Source organism: Ptychodera flava, chromosome 22 (assembly GCF_041260155.1).
Source record: "Ptychodera flava strain L36383 chromosome 22, AS_Pfla_20210202, whole genome shotgun sequence".
Taxonomy (NCBI): Eukaryota; Metazoa; Hemichordata; class Enteropneusta; family Ptychoderidae; genus Ptychodera; species Ptychodera flava.
Genome location: NC_091949.1, coordinates 13,245,335 through 13,271,169, shown reverse-complemented (window position 1 = coordinate 13,271,169; position 25,835 = coordinate 13,245,335). Strand labels below are relative to the sequence as shown.

Sequence of the window (25,835 nt, the reverse complement as noted above, 5' to 3'; positions counted from 1 at the left end):
ATTTTCTCTTCCCATGGTAACTGTGGCAAAATTGGAACAGGTGACAGTATGCCTTTAACCCTACAACTCACCAGTGCTGTAGATATTTATTTTACCTGAATTTTGCAAAAAAAGCAGAAAACTGCTTGGCCATTGGAGGATATCGTTTTTGTCACCATGATATGATGATATCACTGTTTCCATATCAAATAGTGACTTCATGTCTGTTTACAAAGGTCTGGTCCTGCTAAGGGATTGAACATAGTGGTAAAACAGTTTACTCGAATTTGAGCATGCTTGTGTGTATATACGCCTAGCATGTTTTAAATCTAATCTAATTTTGTTTCTGAAATTTTGAAATTGTTCTCCCTGCGTTTCCTTGGCTATGAGTGTATCTGACCAAATTAACGAAACTCAAATCGCCACTTGGAAATTCAGATAATATACTTTATTGTATTTTTCCAATGACGTTATGTAATGTGTACTACATGTATTAATGTACCCTGTGTTAATGACACTCACTGACAAAGTTGATGGTAGGTCTGGTACACACAAAGTTCTCAAGTTTTCACTAACACTGACCCCTAGTAACCTGAGTATAATATTACATAGCTCATAGTCTGTTTGCATAGATATAGCATTACGTTTGTGCTATTTGAAACTGATTGGTTTGACTATTACGTGCACATGATAGTGTTCAAGCATGAACGGGTGTGTACTGCACTCATTGAAACCGGTTTTATTTTTTTTGATCATGCAATGCTCCTCAATTTTTGTGAATTGGTAATCCGATCGCGCTGTCGATATTCAAATACTGAAATGCCAAGTAGAGAACTAACTGTGTGCATTCATGCTATCTAAATCTCTGTACTACCAATCAGTACGACTTCCAAGCATTTAGTATGATACCAAAGATGAGAATTCGGTCAAGTCTTATTAAATCACCAAAGATAAGGACAATCTAGAGGATAATGCACAGAACAATGGTATACCACAGTGTTATGATCGTTGGTTAACCTTTGACCTCACTCGATGTCATGGGGTGATGTGGTCACTCCTGTATCTTTTCTTTCCCTTTTAGATATGACAATCAAGATACATAACCTGGATTACTCCAGAGTTCTTTGTAACCTTTGAACTTTGGCCCTTGCCCTGTCATGAAATGATTCCCCTAGCTTGATGGTAAATAGTATGTTGCTTTCTCTTTGCAGATTCGCCAAGGTCGTTCTGGATGCTCCATCTTATCATATGGATGATGAGCGTGACTGGCATGTTCTGCATACTAGCGGCGCACGGCCACTACACCGTTGATGTCGTCATCGCTTTCTATGTCACCACCAGAATGTTTATTTATTACCACTCTCTGTCCAGTAACCGCGTAACCCGGAACCGCTACAAACGCTGGCAGCTGTGGTTCCCGCTCATTCGTTTCTTTGAGAACAACATGGATGGCGTCCTGCCCAACGAATATGGCTGGCCATTTCCAAGACCCCTTAGAATTTCTAGACTGTTCCAAAACAACAGTTAAACACACACACATGTCCTAGAAATTATTCAGCACCAGTTTTGAGGAGAAAAAAGATCAGACAATGAACTTTGGTTCCTTAACAAATTTCTAATTACTTTAAAAGCTTCAGGGAGAAATACCTCATGATGAATCCGGTTTTTGCCAAAATTGTAGTTTTGTAAAATCCCTGTATCACAGAGGGGTGTTTCCATCAGTTTGAAGCAAGAGACTTTAATATTGTGGAGTAGCAAATAGACCTGACCGTGTAGTTTCATCATTTCTGTACAGATCTAATCTTTATAGATGGTTAGCATCGATTTAACATACTAGTATGATGTTCGCTTATGATGAGAAATTTTACATTGCCTTCAGTTAAACTCAGAATGTTGGGAAGATTTTTAGAAAACGAGAGACAAAATTATCTTCAAAAAGTTTCAGTGAAAGTACCTTCACTGCATGGCTGTACAGTGTGTGAAGTGTTGTAGATGTGATGTTTTAACCCTTTCACCACATGGTTTGACCCATTCCCATTGTTTCCCATGATAAAGATGGACCTCTACATGAGGAAGTAGGGGTGATCGGGTCGCACCAGTCAGAGTCAGCTGTGCCTGTTTTTAAGTGGAATGACAGTACTGCAGAGGACATTTGAGTCATATGCGATAAATTTATCGTGAAATTGGAAGTGACCTTCAACATGAACAAAAAATAAAAATGGACCCTCATAAAGTGAAAGAAGATTTCAAAATTACCTTCAGTGGTAGTGATGCAAATTGTACCCCCAATTATGAAAGTGTACGCAAAGCAATTCCTCCAGATTTATGTATGAATAGAATCTTTTTATGGTTGTTTAATCAATGATAGCAAAACAGTAGAAATTTGTGATTAAAACAAAATGAAAATTCTGTGTGATAGAAGAGGAGAGGAGAGTCCTGCAAGTTTGATGAAAGAACATCTGTCCAGTTGACTCATGAAAATGATTACAAGTTTATAGTGAATGTTAAAGGATTATTCAGTGACCCAATTAGCACCCCAGTTTACATTACCCCTGCCCACTCTGTGCTACAGATTTGCAATCCTTCAAGAGGCCAAAGGATCATATTAACCCTCAAGACAAGTTTGTCCAGAAATTACTACAAAATTCTGCATAGTTTTGCGACAAAATATTCTAGTTATGTCTCTGGTCGGCAGAGGTGAATAATAATCATACAGTACGTATAAAAATAAGAAAAAAGGTTAAAAAATATTCCTTGCATTTGTGCAAGGACTTTGAAAGATTCTCATTGATTGACCCTTTACCACCATGGTTTGGTCCGAACGCATTGTTGTCGATGGTGATTGTGGACCTGATCACAGGGAACTAGGGGTGAACAGGTTAGTGATAAGGGGCTAAAGTATATCTTGAGTTGATGTACATATTTATTATCAAAGAGGAAATGCAGAATGTAGTCTAAAAGATGAAGCCTTTGTTATTGTTGTAGTCTGAGACAACCCATCATGTGGAAAATGAAACCTAGAGAGTGGGGATGATACGGTGTGTCTGGATTGTAATCCCACAAATCTTAGTTGATTGCCACATTGGGTTAAACTCAATTTGTGTCTGGAATTGTATCTCACTGGCATAGACACTGTGTTGCAGGTCTTGCTAGAAAGAAATGACATATAATGTGCATACTTATTTAACGCCATCATTTCTGTTTGTACACAAAGTTTGCTGTCATCCCCATGAAAATCTTTTTTAGTAAACCTTTGCGCAAAAATACCCTCCTTTACCGGTATCTCATGCTCATTTTAACCTTTGAGGGCGCCATTGACCCCATTGCAACAGTACACTTTTCACGGTTCATGCAGAGAACCCCTCCTTTTAAAGGACTCTTTAATGCACCACCCAAATCACCTACTTAACTTTCCTTTCTGTGGTGAAATGTTAAAGAATAGGATTTAATTCCCAATGCAACATAGGAACCAGGAGTACAAAGCATTTTACAAACGATGATGTACTATCAATTTCTTTATTTTAGGGATCAGACTGTTTTCTAAACTGTAGAAATAAATGTAATCGCAAAAACCTTAAGGTAGTATGTGCCTCAAAATGAAAGACTTAAACTTTTGCCGAAACTTACAGAAGGAAATTTCAGATCATTCCTTTTTTGAAATCCAGAATGAAAAAGCAGGGGGTCACCGTGCACTGCGATTTGGTACCAGAGAAAGAAAATGCCCAATATTTACCTACGCTTGAAATTCATAATAGCTTCTATCCCTGTGTTAACTCTATGGGGAAATATTAAATGTAACTGTATGGGGAAATATTAAATGTTCGATTTTCACAGCCAGTGAAAAGATTACTTTATCCATGAGCTTCAAATTAACCCCATAAGTGATGGGCCAACAAGCTATTGTAAAAGCGAGAGAGCCGAAATATCTATTCTCAATGTGTATTCTACCATAAGTAGTATAAACTGTCCTTGTTGAGCACTTCCTAAGAAAAACAAATAGCTGTAAACCATGATGTACTTTCAAATTATCTTTTCTACATTGAAATTTGACATGCATGTCTCGTATAACTTTCTAAAGATGTATACATGACCTCAGAAATCTTTTGTAGAGTGGTTGTAAATTAAGTTGACAGGTTATGAGGATGTACTCAGATCTGTTCTAATCATGGTGAAATTTGTTATTTCATTGTTTTAACTTTTTTTTAAAGTTTTAACCGATGATTCTCTGCAACCGGTCATCACACAGGTGTGAAATTTTCCGTACATTTTTCAGGATTGTTGTCATATGATGACCATGATATTGTATTATTGACATTGAAGATCATTTCGGGCAAGATTTTTTCCAGAAGCAGCTGTGAAAATTGCTTTGTCATTCGTTCTCAAAATTCTTACTGGGACTGTGGTTCTGGTCCAGATTTGTCTCAGTTATGATGGAATCTGTAACATTGTATTTTTTTAATGCTTTCATCATTTTGGGTCCAAGTGTGTTGTCTTGGCAACTGTTCTTGTATGTCGTGGTTCATAGGTTCAAAACTATGATGTGATATTTGTGCGAATACAACACTCAAAAGTTTGTCCGCCTTCTCATAAAATTATATGTCTACATGCATATCTCATCGCGGCTGCGGCCCCCATGGAACAAATACCTCTGAAATACTCGTGTAAATTTGTGCCTCAAATCCGATCGGATTAGAGTGCTATGCCATTGACAGTGTCTTCAGTCTACAGAACTATGATAAGATTTATTGACGTCAAGATTTGTAAATAAGTATTTGTGTGAATGAATACCAAAAAGGCAGCGTCTTTGTACAAGTGCACGATGCAGTCTATTTGGAAGAATGAAATATTTCTGTGTCAATATATTTAAATGTCTTTATTCCTTACCATTGTAGAAGGGCCCTGTTTTAAGATACCTCCAATTGTAGGGTTTGGTTATTCCACTAAATACACAAGTGACGGCTTTTGTACGTGTAATCACAGGTATAAATAGAAATACCGGTTTCTTCTATTTGTATTAAAACTTAGGTTAATTACGGTATTGCCTTGTCAAACCTTTGTACTTCAAACTACTCACGCCATCCATCATTTAATTTTATTTTCATAGATGTTGTTTAGATTTGAAATCTTTACAAATACTTAATAGGCTCCGTGGACCTTCAATCTAATTTTATTGATGTTTTTGTTTTGAAATCTCGGTACTTGAAAATGTCCTGGGTGATTAGAACTTCAATTTTATTTCAGAAGTAATTTCTAAATATGCTGTACTTAATTCTCATGTGAATGGTTTTTTTCGTTTTTCACTCTGTGTTTACAACCGTGGAAAAATTACAGTACAAGCTTATTTCACGTTCTCTTGATGTATGTATTTACAAGAAGTTGGAAAGACAGTCCAAGCTAGTGTCTGAATTTTGTTTTCTCTCAAAACAAAGACTTTGGATGGAACAAGAAAATACCTGCAGTAGAAAGAATCCAATCAAAAGAAATGTTTCAATTTTGTTGCAATTGTAAGACACACCCAGTTTGACCTTGATGTACAACACTTTCAAGTTCAAAATCGTTCTGTGTATGTTTGCTAGAGGGACTAATCTGCTACATTTGGTTTCGAGTGGCAAAGATTGTGATGAGACGTGTTTCATTATTTTAAAAATAGTTTTGTGTATTGTGGTCAGGATATGTGACTGCAACATTTTATACTTTCAAACAAAAAAGAAGAGACGAGAGTTGCAGTTATTTTGCCGTCGTGTAAACTGCTCACATCCCTGTAAATGGTTTTACAGTTACAGGGGACAGTTTACTGAAACTCTGTGATGTAAAGACTTATTTCAAACTTACTTGCTTTGTCAGATATTATTTGCGATGAACAAGAGTAGACATGAACTTGAATTTTGTAGACAGTGATGTAACCTTGGTTGTTCTATGCTACGTTGTGAAGCTGCTTGATGCAGAAATCAAAAGCGGCAATATTTTTAATGTGAGAGTTCAAGGATGTGCTTCCAGTCCTTGATTTATGCAGTATACAATTCCAAGAATTATTTCCCCTGAACTGCCCTATAGTATCAGCTGAACACAAATGCATCGTCCGGTCTGCACAGCTTGGTTAGGTTGGCATAGCATAGTCTTTACGGGAGGGTCTCAGCCTGAAGAAATCCTCGGCTACTGAAGTGCAACCAAAAGCAAAGTCAAGGCCTTGATGTCCCCTGACATCAAAAATATATGTTTGTGTTGTCACATCTGTTGTTAGCACCAGTTACTGGCATATATTTCAAATTTGTTCAAAGTTTTACCAGTTCTCCGTGGTAGTTTGTTATAGAATATTTTTCTAATACAAAGTGAAATATGATCTTCAGGAAATGTTTATCAATGTGCAAGTGGATATGTTACTGCATATATTAATAGCAATGATCACATTGAGATGTGTTTACATTATGTGTTTTTGTTTTGAGAATTATTTTATCACTAATTGAAAAAAGGATCTTCCAAGAATATGCTTTTCTGGTAGATGTTTGCTTTGTGATCCACAGGGATGGCTTTAAAAGTCATATTTGTTCAGATGACATTACCACTTGCCATAGGATCAATTTATCACGTGTATGTGTAGTGTTGTAATTCATTTTGGGAAGATTGTCGTCACTACAGTATGCGTTGCCAGAATGAATCGGATGTTTACTGTACAATGTGTGAACTGATACATATCTTGTTTATATCTTTACTATTTGCCAGATCAGTTCTGTTAATATGTAGAAAATGGCCATTTTGTTGCCTGTAAGTTAACACAGAGCAAGCAGACATAGTGACCAAAGGTGATCAGTGGATTTCATAAAAATACCAGTACTGAAAAAAATATTGAGAACAAAAACTGCAAACTTTACTGAGGCCAGAAAGGAAAACAATATTGTTCAGTGTATCTATTCTTAGGCAGCACAACATAACGGTAATGGCAAGCAAAGTTTTTTTGCATCATTAATACGTCACTATTGCAAGCATAGGATTGCAACTAACGCTGCATATCATTCCTGACAAATGTATCTACCATGTAACTGAACAGTTATAAACTCACTGTCTGTCTGTCGCAAAGCGAAATTTGCGGTAGTTTTGACTGATCTTATGCAATAGTGAAGATAATTTTCAAAACTTTGCAAAAGTAGATGTGGCACTTTCTTGGAGCATTCCCTGATTATATCCTAGCCTTTGTAGTTTTTTTTTTACACGTGACCGATTTCCTTTGCATAGCCAGAAGGTCAGTCTGCAGCATTGTACAAGACAATGAATTTCAAATTTTGGCTTTTTAATAGCCAAGGGTACATTGGATGTCTTGGTTTGCATTAATTATTTCACAAACAATTAATAGTTTGCCTATGCATTTCGTTGCGACACTTTTTGTTAATGTTTGAGTGACTTCCACATTGTAATGACATTTCATGTTGTCCTGGCCAGTTATGCTGAACATTGTCTGCTCCCTGAAGGTACATGGTCTGAAGTGGTCCCATGAGGGCGCTCATCAAATTTTCATCCATGGAGACACACTGCTAAATATGTACCAATTCTTTTTATTTTAAATTAGGATAATTCTGCCTTCATGATTGGCTAGAAGCCTGTTTATATCGAAGCCGTTGCTGATAAAATAAAAATGTCATTCTCTGTACATGTGTGAAATGTATTTTAGACGTATTTCACCAAAATTTTCTAAATTATAACTTCTTTGGAGAAGACAGTTTGAAGTAACCTATGTACATTTCATTTTCTAATGGAAGTTTTTTTGTCAGTGTGATGTAATATATTACATAGTATTTCTTGTGATTAAAAGGAATATTTAAACATTGGTTGTAAGTTTATTGTCCTGTCTTTATTTAGTAAAACATTTTCACACATAAGTTGTATTACACATCACTGTTTTAGTGTTCCAGTGTGTGAATACCCCAACACAACTGAGCAAGCTAGGCTTCTGAGATTTTGGCCAAAAATGACAAAAAATGTTCTCTGAATTATACTTGAGATATTAGGAGGCCAACATACCAAATATTAGAGCATTAATTAAGAATGGTGGCTTTGAGAAGATATTACTGAAGATGAGGGATGCTGTAGTCCACAATGATCATGTTAAGATCTTGTTAGTGAGCAGTCTCAGCTAAAACTCTACTTGTGGCCTTGAGTCTGTGAGTGAGGTACCTGGGCTACTCTGAATACCTGTATAGAAAAGGCCTTATTGTTCGAACTTTATTGAACCCTCCGTGTCTGAATTCAATGCCATTCATGTCAATGAGGCTATATTGAATAGTGGCATATTGTACTGTCTGCATAAAACCACACTTGATCCATGCCACAGGTCATTCACCTTCACAACAGCATAATCACTGAACAGTGTCACAGCCACATGAGTCTTCATGCAATTTTTCCAACTCCACATTTTGACATTCTATTTTCCAGACATATATCCATGGGAAACTAGGTGATGGACGACTCGCGCTACAGTACATGTGCTGGACTATAGTGTCCACTCATTCACCAATTGTGACTGAAGCAATACAGGTTTTGCATAGCAGTATAAGTCGGCTGATGAAACTCCACAGAACACTGAGCTAGTATACACCAATGCTGTGATAGTTATTAAAGCACACTAATGGTCATGTGACCAGATACAACGCTGCAGGTACAAACTTGTGAAATAAACAGATAAAGGCACCATGGACTGTTCATAAGTCTAGTCATTATTAAGGAAGGCTGTTGTCGGAACTGTGCACGTGTGACTTTTTTGATTACAAACAATGTATTTCATGCATGATATCTATAGATGCATCACGTCAACTTAGTTGCAATATTTAAATTTCACAATATTCATTAACTTTCACCAATCGCCAACGTACCCTAGACAGAGTGTTTACAGTGGTCGTAGGGGTCCCTGGCAACCTTTGAGCAGAGTTGCAACAACCACCGCCCTTTAACCGACGTTGTCTATGTTTCAGTGTTTGCAAACCAGTATCCAGCTCTAGCATCTTTAAAATATTGATATAGTATATTATCAGTATATTATCATTTCAGTCACACTTAAAAGATGGAAAGTTTCACTATGTCTTGAGATCAGACTTTGGTTTTAGCCGTCACTTGAGAAGAATGTCAAATTGACCTGCAATTTTATATTCAAAAACACTAAATGTATCTTCCATACACCATGGAATTGTATTCCATGGAATCGTACTTCATGGAATTGTACTCCATGCATGAATCGTAAACCATGGAAGTGTGCACTGTGGAATCATGTACCGTGGAATCATACACCGTGGAATCATTCACCATGAATCAACCACCATGGCATTGTCCGCCATGGAATCATACACAAGCAATGTACATGTTCAACAATTTCTTGGTCATAAAATGTTTATTGTCTCAACAGTCTTTATAGAAAATTAACTTCCAAAAGCAATCCTTGAAGTTTCCCTTCATGCCTTATTCACATTTAAACAAGGTGGTGACAAGCCTTTTCGAAATATTTGACTTGAACTTGCAAATGAATGGCAGTTTTCAAGTCTTGTAATACACTTCTGTATTCAACTTTGTGAAAAACTCTTAACTTTGTTGACACTTTGTGAATAATTCATGATATCTAAAACAAGACACATCATCTAATTTGATTGATGTAAAAACCAAAATCATAACAGGAATGTAAACATTGCTTTGTAAAAGTGTCGATGGCTATTTGGTCAGTGCAAAGTACTACTCTAGTCACTTCATCAATTTCTTATTTTCAAATCACTACAATATTGTCGAGGTCCTTGTTTACTGCAATTCTTGAGAAAACGATCAAAGAACATGTATTCTTTCACTCCTAAACCTCAGAGATGGTTCTTGATTTAAAGTAGTAATAAATTAAAATACTGTATAGAATAAGACAAAAGTATACGATAAAAGTACTAAAATTGTTTATTTCCAAATTAGATTGGTACATTTTAATAATTGCAGATTGTTCTTCTGACATATGAACTTATTATTTTAAGTTTTTTCCATCATTTTTTGAAGCGATAACTGCATAGCAATGACTAGCGCCATCTTGTGGTAGAAATGTTTTGCTACCTTGTTTTCACAAAAATTTACTTTTTAAGTGTACTGAAGGCACTAGGTGTGATACAATGCAGACAAATGTGCTCTAAATAGGAAGAAAATAGGCAAGATGGCAATAAGAAAAATTAAAGAAGAAGATAAATTCTGTTTCAACATGAATGATAATAATTTTCCCATACAATGAAAGATAAATGTATACACTATGTGCACAGATCTAAACACTGATGCAGACATGGTTTAGCTTTGTAACTAATATGATTGGACCATCTGGAAATTCTGAAACTCAAAAACAAAAGGATGTTCACTACATTTTTAGGAGGCATAAATCTATTGACAGGATATGAAAATTCACACACCATTATTGCTTTAATACTTTTCCAATAAAATTGATGCCGAATGAGTGGATGAAGAAATGAAGTTGTCCTGGTTCAATCAAACGTGAATGTAAAAGAACCATAACATGACTGAACTGCAAAATCTTGAAGAAGAATTGTCAAATGCGCACTACAGCACAAAAAGCATTAATGAGAAAAATCAACAAAAGAGATCTAAAACGTGAGGACTAACATAGTGATGTCCTTAGGTATGTCAAGTCATCTCCAGGGCAACTTACATGAACTGTAAATAGTCCTAGACACATGAACTATGGATTGTCCAATAACTGGTGGACCCTGAGTCACATGACCTACAGTCAGGTGACTCAGCCTTGTGACCTGTGGCTCAGTGTCATCATGATGGACTGTCAATTCACTCTGATGGACTGCAGCAAGTCAAGCCACATTGACTACAAATACATAAGAATGGTCAATCAATTGAAACCTTGAAATAAGTCTCATGAAATAATTGTGCAAACTCTGACACTCCAATAAGTAAAACCATGAAAATGACATATTTACCATAAGAATAAATAAAAAGTCAGTTGTACAGAATTTTTAAGGAAAAACCAGCATTTCAATTTTCACTCTTTTCTCGTTTTTTAAAACATGTACAACATAAGTCCAACGTACGTAAATTCTAAAGCAATATGCAGATCTGGAGCAGAGTGGGCCCAATCTTGCTGTAGGCTGGTAGTCACAGTCTGTTTTGGGTTTAGAATAACATCAAATACATCACACAGCGTGTGCAAGGACACAGCACAGTTGACTATTGTAAACATTTGTCTTGGTCTCTGATGCAAGTTGACGATATTTTTAACCTTTTAGAGACAGCCTTACATTTTACTGCATGACAGGGAATCCACCGAGACCACTTTATCATCACGATAACTTTGGGGTCACACTGACAGATACACACTAGTGACATATCAGTTGCTCATGCCATGTCACCATGGCGACAACATGGCAACGATCCACAGTAACCATCTGAATAGCCGTGAACTTGAAAATTATAGTTTCCATATTTGAGTAAGTTATTCAATTCTCACGTTACTTATGCAAAAATTGAGACAAATGTAAGAATTATGCGGAAATTTGAAATGGAACTTGGTGAGTGAACTGTGGTGAAAATTGAAATGCTGAGTGTTCCTTGAATTCAGCTGTACAGTGCTCAACTAAATCTAAGTAACGCTCCAATCAACTCAGCTCTGCTCACAATTCTGTGTGACGACGAGCAGCAATGCGGTCTGTGAAATCTGTTAAATGCTTCTTTACCTGTAAAAGTGAACACACAGATAATACACTGAGAGTTAGCCGGTTATTTTAATGTTCCGGTAGAGACTATTCACTTGAAAATAGGGGTGACTGGTTAAAAAAGATACACATCTAATTTTCTCTTATTTCAACAGATGTTTAACAGCTTTTCAAAAGCACAGTACGGACAATATGAGAATAAATACGAGAAATATAATTTGTTTCAAATACATTGAGGTAATTTTGTTTCAAATTATGCGCATACTATGAGCTCAGATTGGAATGTCAAAAATTTCAATACATACAGTGTTTGCAGTCTCCCTGGCTCTTTCCTTCAGACTTTCAAAGTAGGATGGATCATGGTGTTCCCCTGATTTCTTAGCTTTGTGATACTGCAACTCAGCTTTAATTGCCTCCTCCTTTATCGACTCATGCTTTGCTAGCTTCTTCTCAAAGTGCTTCATTTCCTCCTGTGAAGGCAAAAGAAGACAGGAAAGACAGTGAACTTGGCAGTCACTGATTTGGAATGCTGTCTTTTTGGATTCAGTTGGTGGAAAATAAAAAATTCCTGAATCTTTGGTGTTGTATCTCAGTATTTGTTATTCTCAGATGCACATTTTTTGAAATCAAATGTGTTAAGAAATAGAAACCAAATTCGCTGAAAATTACTGTTTTTCAACAAACATCAAACGATATGAACAACAAATGTTACTTTATGATAACCCACTGGTATAGATCCCCTGACAGACATATTGAAACTTCAGTGCTGGTTCATAAAACTGCTACTTGTTTGGAAGTTATGTCAGGAAGAGGTCATCACATAAGAAAGGGTCTTACATTGAAACATTTTTGCAAAATACTTACGAAATATAGCTTAACATATAATGGGGACGAATACGAAATTGTATTACATATAATAGCGCCCTCAGTGTTGAGTAATTCTCACTTACAGTACCTGTCTGTACCAATGAATGCTTCAAATCTAATATCATAATATAATATAAAGAACACTAATGTAGGGTATTCTTAATGCAAGGGCGCCCTCAGTGTCTAATTACTCTTACTTTGAGTGATTGCAGTTCATCTTCAGTGAAATTGGACTTCAGAGCATCCATCCACATTTGATGCAGTCTTGGTTCGTGGAATCCACTCTGTTCATGTTCCCGCCTGGTCTTCACCTCTAGTCTCTTGTAGTCACTGTTCAGTTCCTTATGTTTGATTTTCAACTCCAGCTCTCTCACTTTCCTGTCCTTTGCTTCTTCAGCTTCGTCTACATCCATTCGTTTGAATTTGTCAACTCTGTTTATGTCTGGTTTTGTGAGGGGGAAAAGGTTTGAGAAATATATTGAAAAATTCTGACTAGAGATCATACTTAAACCTCATTTGAAACCCTTTCACCCCTGATTTTATGTGGAATGGTCCAAATACAAGTAGGGAACAAATGGCCCAACCAAATATAAAGTGGTGAAAGGCTAGTAGGCATGGACACCTTTACTTTCACTAGTCTAGTTCAGAATAAAACTGATATTGGCTACTGTACTGAACTACAAATGTTGTTTACTAGAAGGACTTGAATATCTCTCTGTTTTACCAGGTCATGTAGTCTGCTGAAGTTGTATATCACTCAAAACTAGTATCTATCTTATATGCACATTTAGTAGTTTGTATGGTCCACAAAAGTTTCAAATATGTCAGTTTGTCAGAAGAAGAACTTATTTTTGTCAGCATCTATAAGTTTCTGGATTATACATGATTTGGTTTAACACCATCATGATTATCAACAGTGATTGTGGACTTGTCTACGAGGAATTTGGGTTAGGAAACTGTCTATAGTACTTGCCATCTGATCCATGCAAGTCATCCATAAGTTGTCTGAATTCATCCACTTTGTCTTGGTGGTGTTGAAGTTCCTGTCTCAGGTCCTCTAGCTCTGCAGTCGAAAATTGGCCATCTGATGTAAAAAAACACACAAACTCCGCTTTAAAGAGTCATTCATAAGTGTTGTCACTTTCAGCTTCACAAATCTCTGAGAGATACAAGTTTGCTTTTCAACCTGCATGCTTTATGTTTAAGGCCAGGAACTCCACTGAAACAGCAAAACCTAAATGCAAGTTTTATAACAAATTGGTTTAGGGACTTGGCTGTCAGTTTAGTATGTATGAGATCAGAGTCTAGCAAACCTAATTTGTAAACTATGTTGACTGGCAACATCTCATTTCAACTTGGTTGACAGTGGCTCAAATGTCCGAATAAGTATTATTGTCTACACTTACAATGTGAAAGAGGGATTTCACTATTTGATCCAGCCCGCTATCACAAATAATAAAGCTTTTGGATAAAGTATCTTACTACGCCAGAGTTAGAGAACAAATGCATCTGTGCATCTTTTTGGATGCAAGAGCTGAAAGCTAGATGTTTTCATCACCAGTAAGAAAGATAACTTTGATTTTGCTGAGGTCAACCTGAGGACACACTGACGCTGAGTAACAACATGTTATGTTAACTGAGAACAAAATAATTGTCAGTGAACAGAGCCCACTTTACAACCTAGGAAATAATTCACACTTACTTAAGGATGCTTGGTGCCATAACCTGTTCAGTCTCATATCTTCAAACTTCTTTGCTCCCGTTCCTTCCATCTTAAGATTCTTCTCTTCAAACGCGGCTTCCTTGGCCATTCCATATCGCCTCATGATCTCTGTGGAGAACAGCGGAATTGATTAAAAAAATCAAATATTTTAAAATCATCTGAATTCTTGAAAGTCTAAATTTGCGGGAGTGATTGCAAAATTTAGGAAGCAATTTTATGTTCTAATATATCAACTGAAAGATAGGAAAATAAGCAAATGGCTAGAGATAGTATACCCCTTGTAAAAGTTTTGCTCAAACCTTTTCAAGGAAACTTGAAATCATTCCCTTTTGAAATCAAAAATAAAAACTCAGAGGTCACTGTGCTAAAAATTACCAAATACCTGAAATTCAAAATGGCTGCCATCCATTTGTTTCCTCTCTATGCATAAAAATTGCATTTTAGATTATCACAAGAGTAATATGGTGAAACTTTATTTACTTTAAGAGCTTCAAAATAAGTTCAAACGAGTGGCAGACTGGAAAAGCACTATAAAAATATGAGCTTTGGAATATGTGTGTTCCTGAGATATGTTCTATAATAATAAGTTTTAGTAACAGGTATGTAGAACATGTGACTACATGTACCAGTACCATAAATATGTTTTCAGTGTATAAAAGAAATTCTGCCATGAAAGTATCCAGATTTTACATATGTCATTGCGAAAAAAGAACGGTATTCATAAAGCTTATGATAGCCAAGATTCAAAGCAAGCAGAATATGATACATATATACTACTTCTTGGCATGCAGTCATGTGATCCATGTCACATGACTCAAGTTCTGTTCAGAGGTCAGAGGTCACCACTGATTGTCATTTACCTGCAAGTTCTCGTCTCACAGCTGCCTCTTGCTCTCCATCAGGGTCACCGCCATCTCTCTTCATCTTCTTCCATTTCATGGCTTTCTCATCATGCGCTCGTAAGTCCTTCTTCAAGTTGTCCAGTTTCTGTGGTGACAGTCCCATCTGACAAAAAACACGAAGCAAAAGAAAGTTCATGATCCGTGCTACTTCAAAAAGTTCATGTGACGTCACAGTTGAGTACAGACTGTTTACTCAATAGTTAAGATCAACTGAAATGAAACATGAAAGTATAAAACATCAAGTTAGCAACTCCTGAGATGAATTAAAATATACAAATGTTTCTCTGCAGCAAATATGGATACATCAAAATTTATTCATTTATTATAAAACTTTAATTCTTTGCTGCGTGACTATAGATCAATTGATTCCAAAGCACCCATTCATTGCTGTCACGTTCCGTGCTGTATATCACTGATGCATAATGTTTACATATCAGAAGCATTGTCCACTTGACATGGATGAATGATAGTCATGTAATTAGGGTTGATTTCAAAGAAAGACCAATTTAATATCAGTATTTGTGAGAAGTGAAGCATGTCTCTGATATAACAATGACAATGACAATACCACAATAAGACTGGGCAACATTCTCTTTTGATAGACATAAAGTGTTGCCTAGGGGTGCCTTAGTGGTGATAAATGCAAACATACCCTCTAAGATAATGTTGAATTGTAATATGGCTTAACATGGGCCCCCATATTTGTCAGCCTTGCCTACTGAGGTACTATCTTTGAATTTAGCTTTTCTTGGGAGCAGTTACCAGCTGTCTATAGTGTTCACCCCACCATCTACGCAACAGCCTGCCAGAGTGTATTGCTTCAATCATAGACCCTTGAGTTTTTCTCGAGGGTCTATGCTTCAATTTACTTTCAATTTACTCAGTTTTGATATTTACAGTGTATATGCCCACAAACTTGCAGCAAGTCTGGGGGGTACATACTGACAATATCTTATTCTTTGTTGATGGTAAGATTCTGGACTGTCTTGGAATTTTACAACATTGAGAATAAAAAAGAAGTTGACTCAGATCTACCAAAGTTGCACTCAATTAGCATTTAAAATTGCTTTTCCTGTGTCCTCAGGTAAGGTGAAAGGTCAAAAGGTCAATTTAATGAGCAGATGTAGGGGCTGACCCGTTTGTCCAGCTACAAGCAACACAGGGATGTGGAAAATTGCCAGCAGACGGCAAAAGCAACAAGCTGTCAGCTAAAATTTGTCAGCTATGAAAAATTATTATTTTAGTAAAAAGTCAAGTGCAAAAACTTAATGTGCACATACACTACTTGTAACTGCCTGTACTTTAATTTTGCCACAACCACAATTTTCTACATCCCTGCAACAGTGTGAAAATATTAACCCCCTGATGAATGAAAAAGACGATCAGTAACCAAGATACTGTGTACTTTTCATCAGATTGTATTTTCAAATACAAACACAATATGTTATAATGAAATTGCCTATGTTGACACTAATCAAACAATAGGACACCACTGCCATATATACGGGTACATGTTGGTTAATCTAAGTGTGAAGCTCAGCGCTAAATTTTGGATCACTGTCATGTTAAATGAGGTTTTCAAACATATTTTAAATTTCATGCTTTATTATACAAAAATATGGAATGACTCCACAGTGAAAATGCTTGAAACAAATATTGACAATTTGATAATTGATATTGATATTTTCTTCATATCTTCCATCAGTATTCTTGGCAGTTCTAAGTCGACACATGCAGCTAGAAAACCATGGGCAAATTTCACGACATGCCTGTAACAGACTGTGAGATTTTCGTAAATTCTCGATCAGATCGGAACTTGCTACACACTAAGTCATTTAGCTACTGTCAAAATGGCCTGGATAAATTCCTACCCTTAAATCCAGATATGAACTGAAAATGCTCACGTATTTCATCATATATTGAAGTTATGTGTAAATTTGAACCTTTGCCACATGTTTGCAACTACATTGAAATTATGATGATCAACATAATGAACAATAATCACCGCCGATTAATTCTAAAAGGTCATGAAGTATACAAATATGTAATTAGCTGAAATAAAAATATTAAAGTTATTTGACTGCTCTTATTATACCACCACTTTATAAAGCAAGTGTAATTACTGTTGGCCAAGTCCTTCAAGCCATATATGCCGAGCTGTGAAAGCTCATTAGATATGCAAATTATAAATTAGCTGACATGAAAATGTGAAATGACTTTCGATATTGTTTTGACCTTAGTAGTACCTGGTATAATCATCAATGTACATAGCATGTTTTGCCAACTTTGATCAAGTAAATCCCAGTATATATCCCTAATAAGCAAAGTTCATTAAATATGTAAATTGGGAATTGGCTTAAGTAAAAATGCTTAATGATTGTCAATAATGTTGTATCATGGTATCTGCAATATGTGTAGCAAATTTTGTCAACTTTGGTCATGTCAATTCAGACATATATCTCTATTTAGGAAAGATCATTAAATATGCAAATTAGGAATTGGCTGAAGAGAAAATGCTTAATGACTTTCAATAATATTGTATTATAGTGTCTTTATTGTACATAGTAAGTTTCATCAATTTTGATCAAGTCAATTCAGATAAATATCCCTCAGTATGAAAATCCATTTAATATTAAAATTAGGTGTTGGCTCAAGTAAAAATGTCTTTTGACTTTCAATAATGTTATATCACAGTATCTTTGATGTATATAGCAAGTTTCAATAACTACAATCAAGTTAATTCAGATATATATCCCTAATTGGGAAAGTTCATTAAATATGCAAATTCGGAATTGGCTGAAGTAAAAAACGCTTAATGACTTTCAAAAATGTTGTATCATAGTGGCTTCAATACATGTAGCAAGTTTTATCAACTTTGGTGTCGTCAATTTAAATATATATCTCTAATTAGCAAAGTTCATTAAATATGTAAATTAGGAATTGGCTGCAGTTAAAACGCTTAATGACATTCAATAATGTTAAATCATAGTATCTTTAATATACATACCAAGTTTGGTTAATTTTGATCGAGTCAAATAAGATATATATCCCTAGTTAGGAAAGTATATTAAATATGCAAATTAGCATTTATCTTTCATGTCACCCACTGCTGATATATCTTGGTGTGATCAACATTTGTACCAAATCTCATCAAATTGTGTGTAGTCGTTTTTAATGTATATCCGTTTTTTCTAAAATCATTAATTATGCAAATGAGCAAAAAGTATGCAAGCCACACCCACCAAAAACTAATCAGTTCTTGCCATTTGCTAACTGAATATATTTACCAGATTTGATTCTGATCTGATAAGCCATTTTTGAGATATCGGACCAACAGACAGACAGACAGATAGACAGACATCGCTGCGACATATGCTCACATGTGTAAACACGTGAGCAAATGAGTGGTTCAAAATCACTAAATTTCAGCACTGTTCACACTGGTTGGAATCAGCTTGGTCTAAAATTTTAAGGTACTGTTCTGTACCATTAATGTACTGATACAGGCAGAAATTTCAAACCCTGTCACACCACTATGACCATAGCACTCTATGCAATCATGCCCCTCGTGGTGCTGGATACAAATTGGTTTATCAGCCCCAGGTGTCACAGCCATGTGATGTTGTTGCTAACATCCCAAAGAGTCATGTCAGAGCCTGCACAGGGCTTGTCAGAGGGGTGGATTTTTATTTGCCATGTAAGAAGAAAAATTCAGACGCGAATTTTGTTCTCAAAAAAATATATAATTTTTTTGTATTTCTCTGGGGAGTAAATCTGCTTAGTGACCATGGTACATGTCTTTTGTTGTAGTCACACAACTTCCACACTGGCTGTGGGCGATCGGATACTTCAATGACTTGCACTGTATTATTTCAATGCAATGCCTGAGTGTGAAAGCAATGCAGACATAATTGTCCCATGCCATTTCAACACGTCTATGTAGGCAGTATATTTTCAATTGAGTAACCCACACTTTGTGAAAATTTCACGCCAATTTATTTGTAAAACTCTGAGACTTATGTATTTTCATGTTAAATTGCATGATATTGTTTCATGTAGGATATTGATCAAGGCAAGGATTTACATATTTTCAGTTGATGCAGTTAGTATTGTAAATAGTCCTCTTATATAATGTGCAGTGTTCAAGACTGACAGTAACAAAAATCTTTATTCAGGTGAAATTTGCAAGTGCTTTGACTTTGCTTCACAAATGTTTGGCTTCCAGTATCAGAAAATCAGAAAATGTGGACAAACAGAAATGTGAAAAGAATCAAAAGTATTATAAAATGAATAGTTTTAATAATATTGTATCATTATTACATTACGTCCGATTTTGTCCACATAAAGAAAAGGATTCATTATTGTTGGTCACTGAACTCTAAATCTGTATATTTTTAATCTTTCATGAGTAAAATTTTGCTTAATAGACCAAGTAAATTGTCCTTGAATCTGAAGTAACGGAACAGAAAGATGTAATTTTCAAACGGCAATGTGTAACTTTTTCTGGGTGAGTCAGCTGAACAGGCTAGCACCTATCCCAGCATGCAACACCTCACTCTGACTTGCACTGTTCTCTCATGAATACTGTTACAAAAGAAGACATGGTGTGACGGCAGTACGAACAGAAAGCACCTTTCTCAGTGCATGTGGGAAAATGTGTACTATCTATGTCCGTTTACTCATGTAGTTTTCTCTGTACTGCTATCAACTCAAATTCTTGATTTTCAACAATCATCACATGATATAAGGAGCAATTTGGGATTAAAGAGGAAAGCAGAACCTGATGAAAACTGAAACATTGTTGCCAACTTGTAACACTGTGATTGGTCAGTTACAAAAGCGATTAGATACAATGCAAGCAGGAAACTACTGGTTAAAATTATTCACTGTAACTTCCTGGTTCTGAAGTGAAATCGACATTTATGTGTCAATTACTGAAATATAATCCTCTATGGGCAATTTAACCAACACTATGTGTTGATATTCCATTGGATAAAGTCACATTGGCCTACTTTCATAATTGTTCATTACGTCATTTGATATTGACCATTTCAACACTGAATCTACATGTACCTTTCTGATAAATTGAAATACAGAGCTGAGTAATGGACATCCACTGCCACTGTGCATTTACTTTATTACCATCCATCATAGATAATTATTACTAATAACACTTAAGTACTCAATCAATTGGAAGATGTTTGCAGACCAATTTTGGAAAAAATGTACGTTGCAGGACAATTTTATTCACTTTTATCATAAAGAATATTAAATTTGTTGTTACAACTAACAAGAATGTAATTGTTCTCTGAACACCAGGTTGGCAGAATATAGTTTCAAGTGAGCCATAATATTCGATCACCTTGGAATTCCAAATTTTCTTTTCAAGTTCAACTCTGGTTTGATACACGGCTTTCAAATTGTTTTCAGTGAACTATATGTATCTAGTGTTGACTGTTGAAATTATAAATTTTAAAATTTTCAATAATGGCAAAAAACTTTTTATATGATTTTGTAACATTAGGAAGGGGAAAGTCTGAGCCAAAGACAGGTGTTGAACATTGCCATTGTTGGCTAAAAGTAGACTGTTTAAGGTAGGGACAGAAATTCAGAATCTCAAACTTTTTCAATTCTGGTCTGATCTATCACTTGTGGGGGTTCATTTTAAATTCAAAAAATTCAAAAATTTTATCTTCTTCATAGAGTTGACACAGGGATGGTGGCCATTTTGAATTTTGAATATTGGTAAATCTTTGGTTATTTGTTTCTCTAGTACCAAAATTTGCATGTTGACCCCCCAATTTTTATTCTTCATCTCAAAAGAGAATGAAATGATTGAAAGATTCCTTAAGGAAAGTTTGAGCAAAAGTTTAAGTCTTTCACTTTCAAGACGCATACTACCTTAAGGCACAATAAAAACTAAAATATCCTTGTATGAGGGAAAAACCATTCTCCCTTTTCTGCCTCGAGAGGCAGATCTTCCAGTCAAAGGCAGAGCACACCTCCACAACAGATTTTCAAACTTTCAAAAACTAACAATCTATTTCTGTTTTCAAGCTTGCATGAATTCATTTTCAGTCAATGAGGAGGAATAAAGTTTCTGTCAGTTTATTCAACTAAAGAGTTCAATTGTCTCAAGATTCAACAGACAGAGAACAGTAAATTTGGGTCACTTTTCTCCGGATATTCACAATTTGCATGATGATTCCCCTCTCTGCTTAACCATAATATGTATGATGGGGAGAAAATATTCGTTTTTTCTTAAGAAAATAAATGGAATGCAGCAAAATCTTTGAAAGTCATTCTTTGAGGTGCAGCACACTGTAACTTAACTTTACAATCCAATGGCAATGATGGAGTTAAAGGATAGTTTAAAAAGACAACCAACTCATCAACACTATCCAATTTCAACTTAAAAAAGGAGTGGCATACATAAACATGACACAGAAGTGAAATGCCTTTGTAAAAATTCCATTAAAGATACAAAATTGTTTCCACAAAATTGTTTCCTTCAGAAGCAACAAATACTGAAACTTTGTCTGTATGTCTCTTAATTTTGCCCTTTCTGTCTCTTCAGATATTACCATGTCTGTCAGTCAGAGTCTCTCACTGAATACTGAGTAGTTCCTTACAGTATCTTGAACATTTGAAAACACTCTACATGTATTTGTTGCTGACAAACAACATCAACTTTACCTTGTAACTTGCACAGCAAAAGACATTGTTGTACTTTTGTTTAAAAACACCTATTGAAAGCATAATCATCTGTGAGAAGATTCTGGCCTTGAAATTTGCATATCAATGCATCACTTCACACAATAACCCACTTGGCGCATTCTGATTGGCTGGTAAAAGTGTTACACTAACATGACACTTTCTTTGGTGTGAAATGCTGTTGCTTTCATATTTTGAAAAACCTTTGTAATTGGGGTCTATGTTTGAACATTGTTGTAAACTTATTCATCTATTCTAGCACTTCAGTTCATCAATGAGTGAATTTTTCCATCAAATGTTTGGGAGAAAAGAAAACAATACCCCAGATCATAACTGTGTGTTATGATTTGAATTTATTCTTTTCTGCTTTTTATGTTGATACACAAAAACTTTTTTTTAAATTGTTATAATAGTTGGAATAAGTGAGAAACAGACATCAAAACGGCTCTCTTATTAATTATTATACTTACAATATTCATACAATAACAACATCTCCAACACTGAACCATAAATTTCCTGTTGAATACAATAATACATCATGTTTCGAGATGCCAGCATAGAAGCACTGGAGTATGCCCACCCACATAGCTTTCACTTGTCACACTTGTCATTATGATTAATTCATAATACTTCATACGCATTCATAAAGGTATGAAGCTATTATTTTTTACCTCATCACAGTGTGGGTAAGCTTTGGGTCAATGTGGAAGTATCATAAATAGTTACCTGTTGGATAAAAACTTTTTTCATAAAACTTAGGAAATCCTGCAAAGTTCCAATCATAAATTGTAACTTTTAGCATTCTAAATCAATGTTTACCCTTTTCAAAATATTGCAACTTAGAGAATTACATTTTTGTCCTTCACTGAACTTTTGATATTGTCCAAGATAAAATGTAACCACAGTTGTACACTAAAAAAAAATTCATTTGATTCATATTTGTCTCTTTCTTGTGAAAGACTGGTGAAATTTGACTGTTTTGTTTGCTTTTGCATTTAAAATCTGCACATGTTTGATCATCAACCAACAAAGATCGACTTTTAATCATTTGTTGAAAATAGCGCTCCATAGTCAGTTTTTCTTGGTGAGTTTAACAAGTACCAAAATGGCCACCTTGTAGCAAGTTACCAGTGTATGTAGCAATCACCGCACAGTCCTTGCTCTAGGGTTTGTTCATTTCATGAAAAGGTGTTCTGTTGTGTGATACATGTACACACACGGACCCCTGGGTCTTATACCCTTGACTGAAAATCCAGCATTTCAATTCCACCTTACAAATCACTGTATTGTCTGGTAAAAATAGACATCAATTCATCTCAATAATAAGTAGAGTGTACATAAAATTCTATTATGCAAACTGGAGACCTTCCACTGTTGACATGCGAAAACTTGATGTGAAAGGTGATGTCTGCCCTTTGAAGTAATTAAAGACTCATTTTGGATGCAAATCCTTCCTAATCATCCTGACAGGTTTTGTATTCGGATTGTTCAACCAGTTCATGCACTGACTGTGGCTCAGTTACAATGTACACGTCAGCACTATCAGACAGAGCACAGTCCCTCCACCCACGTGAGTGGAGGGACTGTGGGCAAAAGGAGCACAAGTATGGTTTATAATAACAGTGCCAATGGATGTACTTTTTGTTTACAAATTTCTTCAAAAATTTCTGATCCTTTGAAAAGTTGGGTGTAATTGAGTCGAAGTTTCAGTCATTCAGAGATAATATACAGCAGTGCACTACCATTTCAGTGGTTAGTATTATGCCATTTACAATTTCTTTTATTGAAAATTAAACTCCTTCAATTTTACCAATACTTTCGGCCATGAAATTTATCCTTTGCTCTTACATTTACTTGGCTGGAACATTTCACTCGTATTACACCTATCTTGATAGGCTTAAGATATACACTGTTTATGCTGCAAGTTATATGATATAGTGGCCTACTGTACACTACACTTTCAGCCATAACAAAGAGAAGGAATCAATTTTACCAGCAGAAGTGAAACTTTTACATTTGTGTATTTCTTTAGAGTGAAATTATGCAAACAATTTTTGCTATCAGCATAAAGTGTGGTGTGACTCTGTACTCTGTACTTGAAAATACATATCGTTTTCTTTGTTCACTATTCAGGCGAAAACAAATTTCACACATTGATTTTCATGAAATGAAATATGACCATCAAATTTTCCTCCGAACCTTTTCAACAGCAGAGTCAAAAATCAAAAGATTTGGAGAACCACTTTTTTTATAAACATAGTTGTCAAAGCTGCCATTCCCATTACATTTAATGACAAATATTGCAATCCAGGATAGTTTAACTATACAAGTGAAACCGATGTAGTTATACCAAATTGCAGTCATATAAAAAAAGGAGCGGGGAGGGGGAGGGGTGTGTGAAGTGAATTACTTTGAGTATGATCAGTCCATAATTATAAAAGCTGCAGTAAAATTTATTCATTATATGTTTTATGTTTTAAGTGTGCTATAAAAAACTCATAAACAAACTACATTATGACCTGTCAATTCCACATTAAAAATACACGAACAACTCCCTAGAGAATGCTCAGAATAGATTGGTTTTTAAAAGGAAATATTACATTCCTTTTAAATGTTGATGTGAAGCCTATATTACAAGGGACTTCTTTCCCACTGGCATTTATACCTGCGTAAGGGTACTGTTAGTCTTTGGTAATACAGATAATACTCCCCCCTCCACCCTCCCCCCCCCCCCGATCCCTCAACCCCCAAAAGCAATGAACTGCATAAAAACATTGTCTGAAGGTAGCCCTGTCAACACAATTCACTTCTTCAAGATCGTTGTTCAAAATCAGACTTGTATGCTTGTAGTAATTGTTATAGTGATTTTACATCACACCATTACTAATCCCTAAACAAGTGAGAACACCAATACAATAGTTTGGCGAGTACAGTAGCCTAGGTTTGCCATGATATTGCCACTCTTGCATATCTATACAGGTATAATGGGGAACTGAAATAACTGACATAATGGTACGGTACTTTTATCATGAACAATCCAGAAAAATACAGGTTAAAACTTTACAGCAAAGGGAATTTTTCTGTGACAAATGACCTTGAAATCCGTACTCCAGCAACCCTACGTCCCCACGGGCGTACTCCAATGATACGGCAAATGCATGTGACAGGTCTCGTCACGAAATTAAAAAGTGAGGCCATATCACGACACTGTATACACGTGAACTGTTGGTAATCTTTGTGGGTATGATAAGAAATTTATGTCTACCATAATGTTAAATGTAAATGCTAGCGTTCTGCTTGTACTGTTTAGTCAAAGTACTTGCTTGCGCTGTGTTAGCAACTATAACTTGCCCGCGCCCTCACTTCAAAAGCGAGAGTGTGTATGCATATACACATGTCACAAGGGGGCAGATTAATGTAAACACTTCTCTATGATTCATCGTTGGCCGACTCGACCATGGCTTCCCAACATACATGACATTGTCGCAGGTGGTGTCAAGACGCTTAAGCCTTCGTACTTACTCGCTGGGCCTTCTCCCAGACTTGGTTGGCCCTCCTCTGTCGAAATTCCCACTCGGACGGTTGCTTTGGAGCGAACTGAGCGTCTTCGGTGTACTTCGGATTACATTGCCCTACCCAGGACAAAAACCCAACTACGATGAAAATGGACGCAACAACCGATACCAGTCGAAACATGCTTTACAACTCTCCGAACGGAGATCACTCTGTTTACTTCTGGAAATGCTTGAGTCGCGAACCGGTGAGATGCGACCTACTCTACACCTGCTCTGAAATGTCTACTGCTGGCTGTCCGCTCGTGGTCGAATAATGACCTTGAGTGGCCTTTCGGGTAAACTACTGTTGAGGGCGCGCTTCAAAGTAAACGTCATAATTCTGTAAACATACTTTCAATTATTACACTGATGATTGCACGCCACGTCTACCACAATTAGACGAACAAAAACAGAC

General features: G+C 35.9%; 2 protein-coding genes across 2 annotated transcripts in view; one reads left to right on the top strand and one right to left on the bottom strand.

Moving 5' to 3' along the window:
• Positions 1-7,806, top strand: part of LOC139122720 (sphingomyelin synthase-related protein 1-like) — a 35,399-nt gene extending 27,593 nt beyond the window's left edge. Inside the window, exon 5 of the mRNA XM_070688377.1 lies at positions 1,191-7,806. Coding sequence (XP_070544478.1) covers positions 1,191-1,507 — 317 coding nt within the window. The 3' untranslated portion in view covers positions 1,508-7,806. The remainder of the gene's footprint in view (positions 1-1,190) is intronic.
• A 2,065-nt stretch (positions 7,807-9,871) lies between these two features.
• Positions 9,872-25,723, bottom strand: LOC139122719 (alpha-2-macroglobulin receptor-associated protein-like). Its single transcript, XM_070688376.1, has 7 exons — positions 25,389-25,723; positions 15,111-15,255; positions 14,230-14,358; positions 13,501-13,611; positions 12,725-12,969; positions 11,966-12,130; positions 9,872-11,681 (listed from the first exon to the last, which is right to left on the bottom strand). The coding sequence occupies exons 1-7, from the start codon at positions 25,560-25,562 to the stop codon at positions 11,619-11,621; spliced, it is 1,032 nt and encodes a 343-aa protein (XP_070544477.1). The 5' UTR covers positions 25,563-25,723; the 3' UTR covers positions 9,872-11,618.
• Positions 25,724-25,835: the final 112 nt, after the last annotated feature.

Coding starts and splice junctions, on each gene's coding strand:
- LOC139122719 (XM_070688376.1), bottom strand. CDS start 25,562: ATGTTTCGACTGGTATCGGTTGTTGCGTCCATTTTCATCGTAGTTGGG. Junction 14,359..15,110: donor TGTGAGACGAGAACTTGCAG/GTAAATGACAAT, acceptor TGTTCTCCACAG/AGATCATGAGGCGATATGGA. Junction 11,682..11,965: donor CCAGGGAGACTGCAAACACT/GTATGTATTGAA, acceptor TCACTTTTACAG/GTAAAGAAGCATTTAACAGA.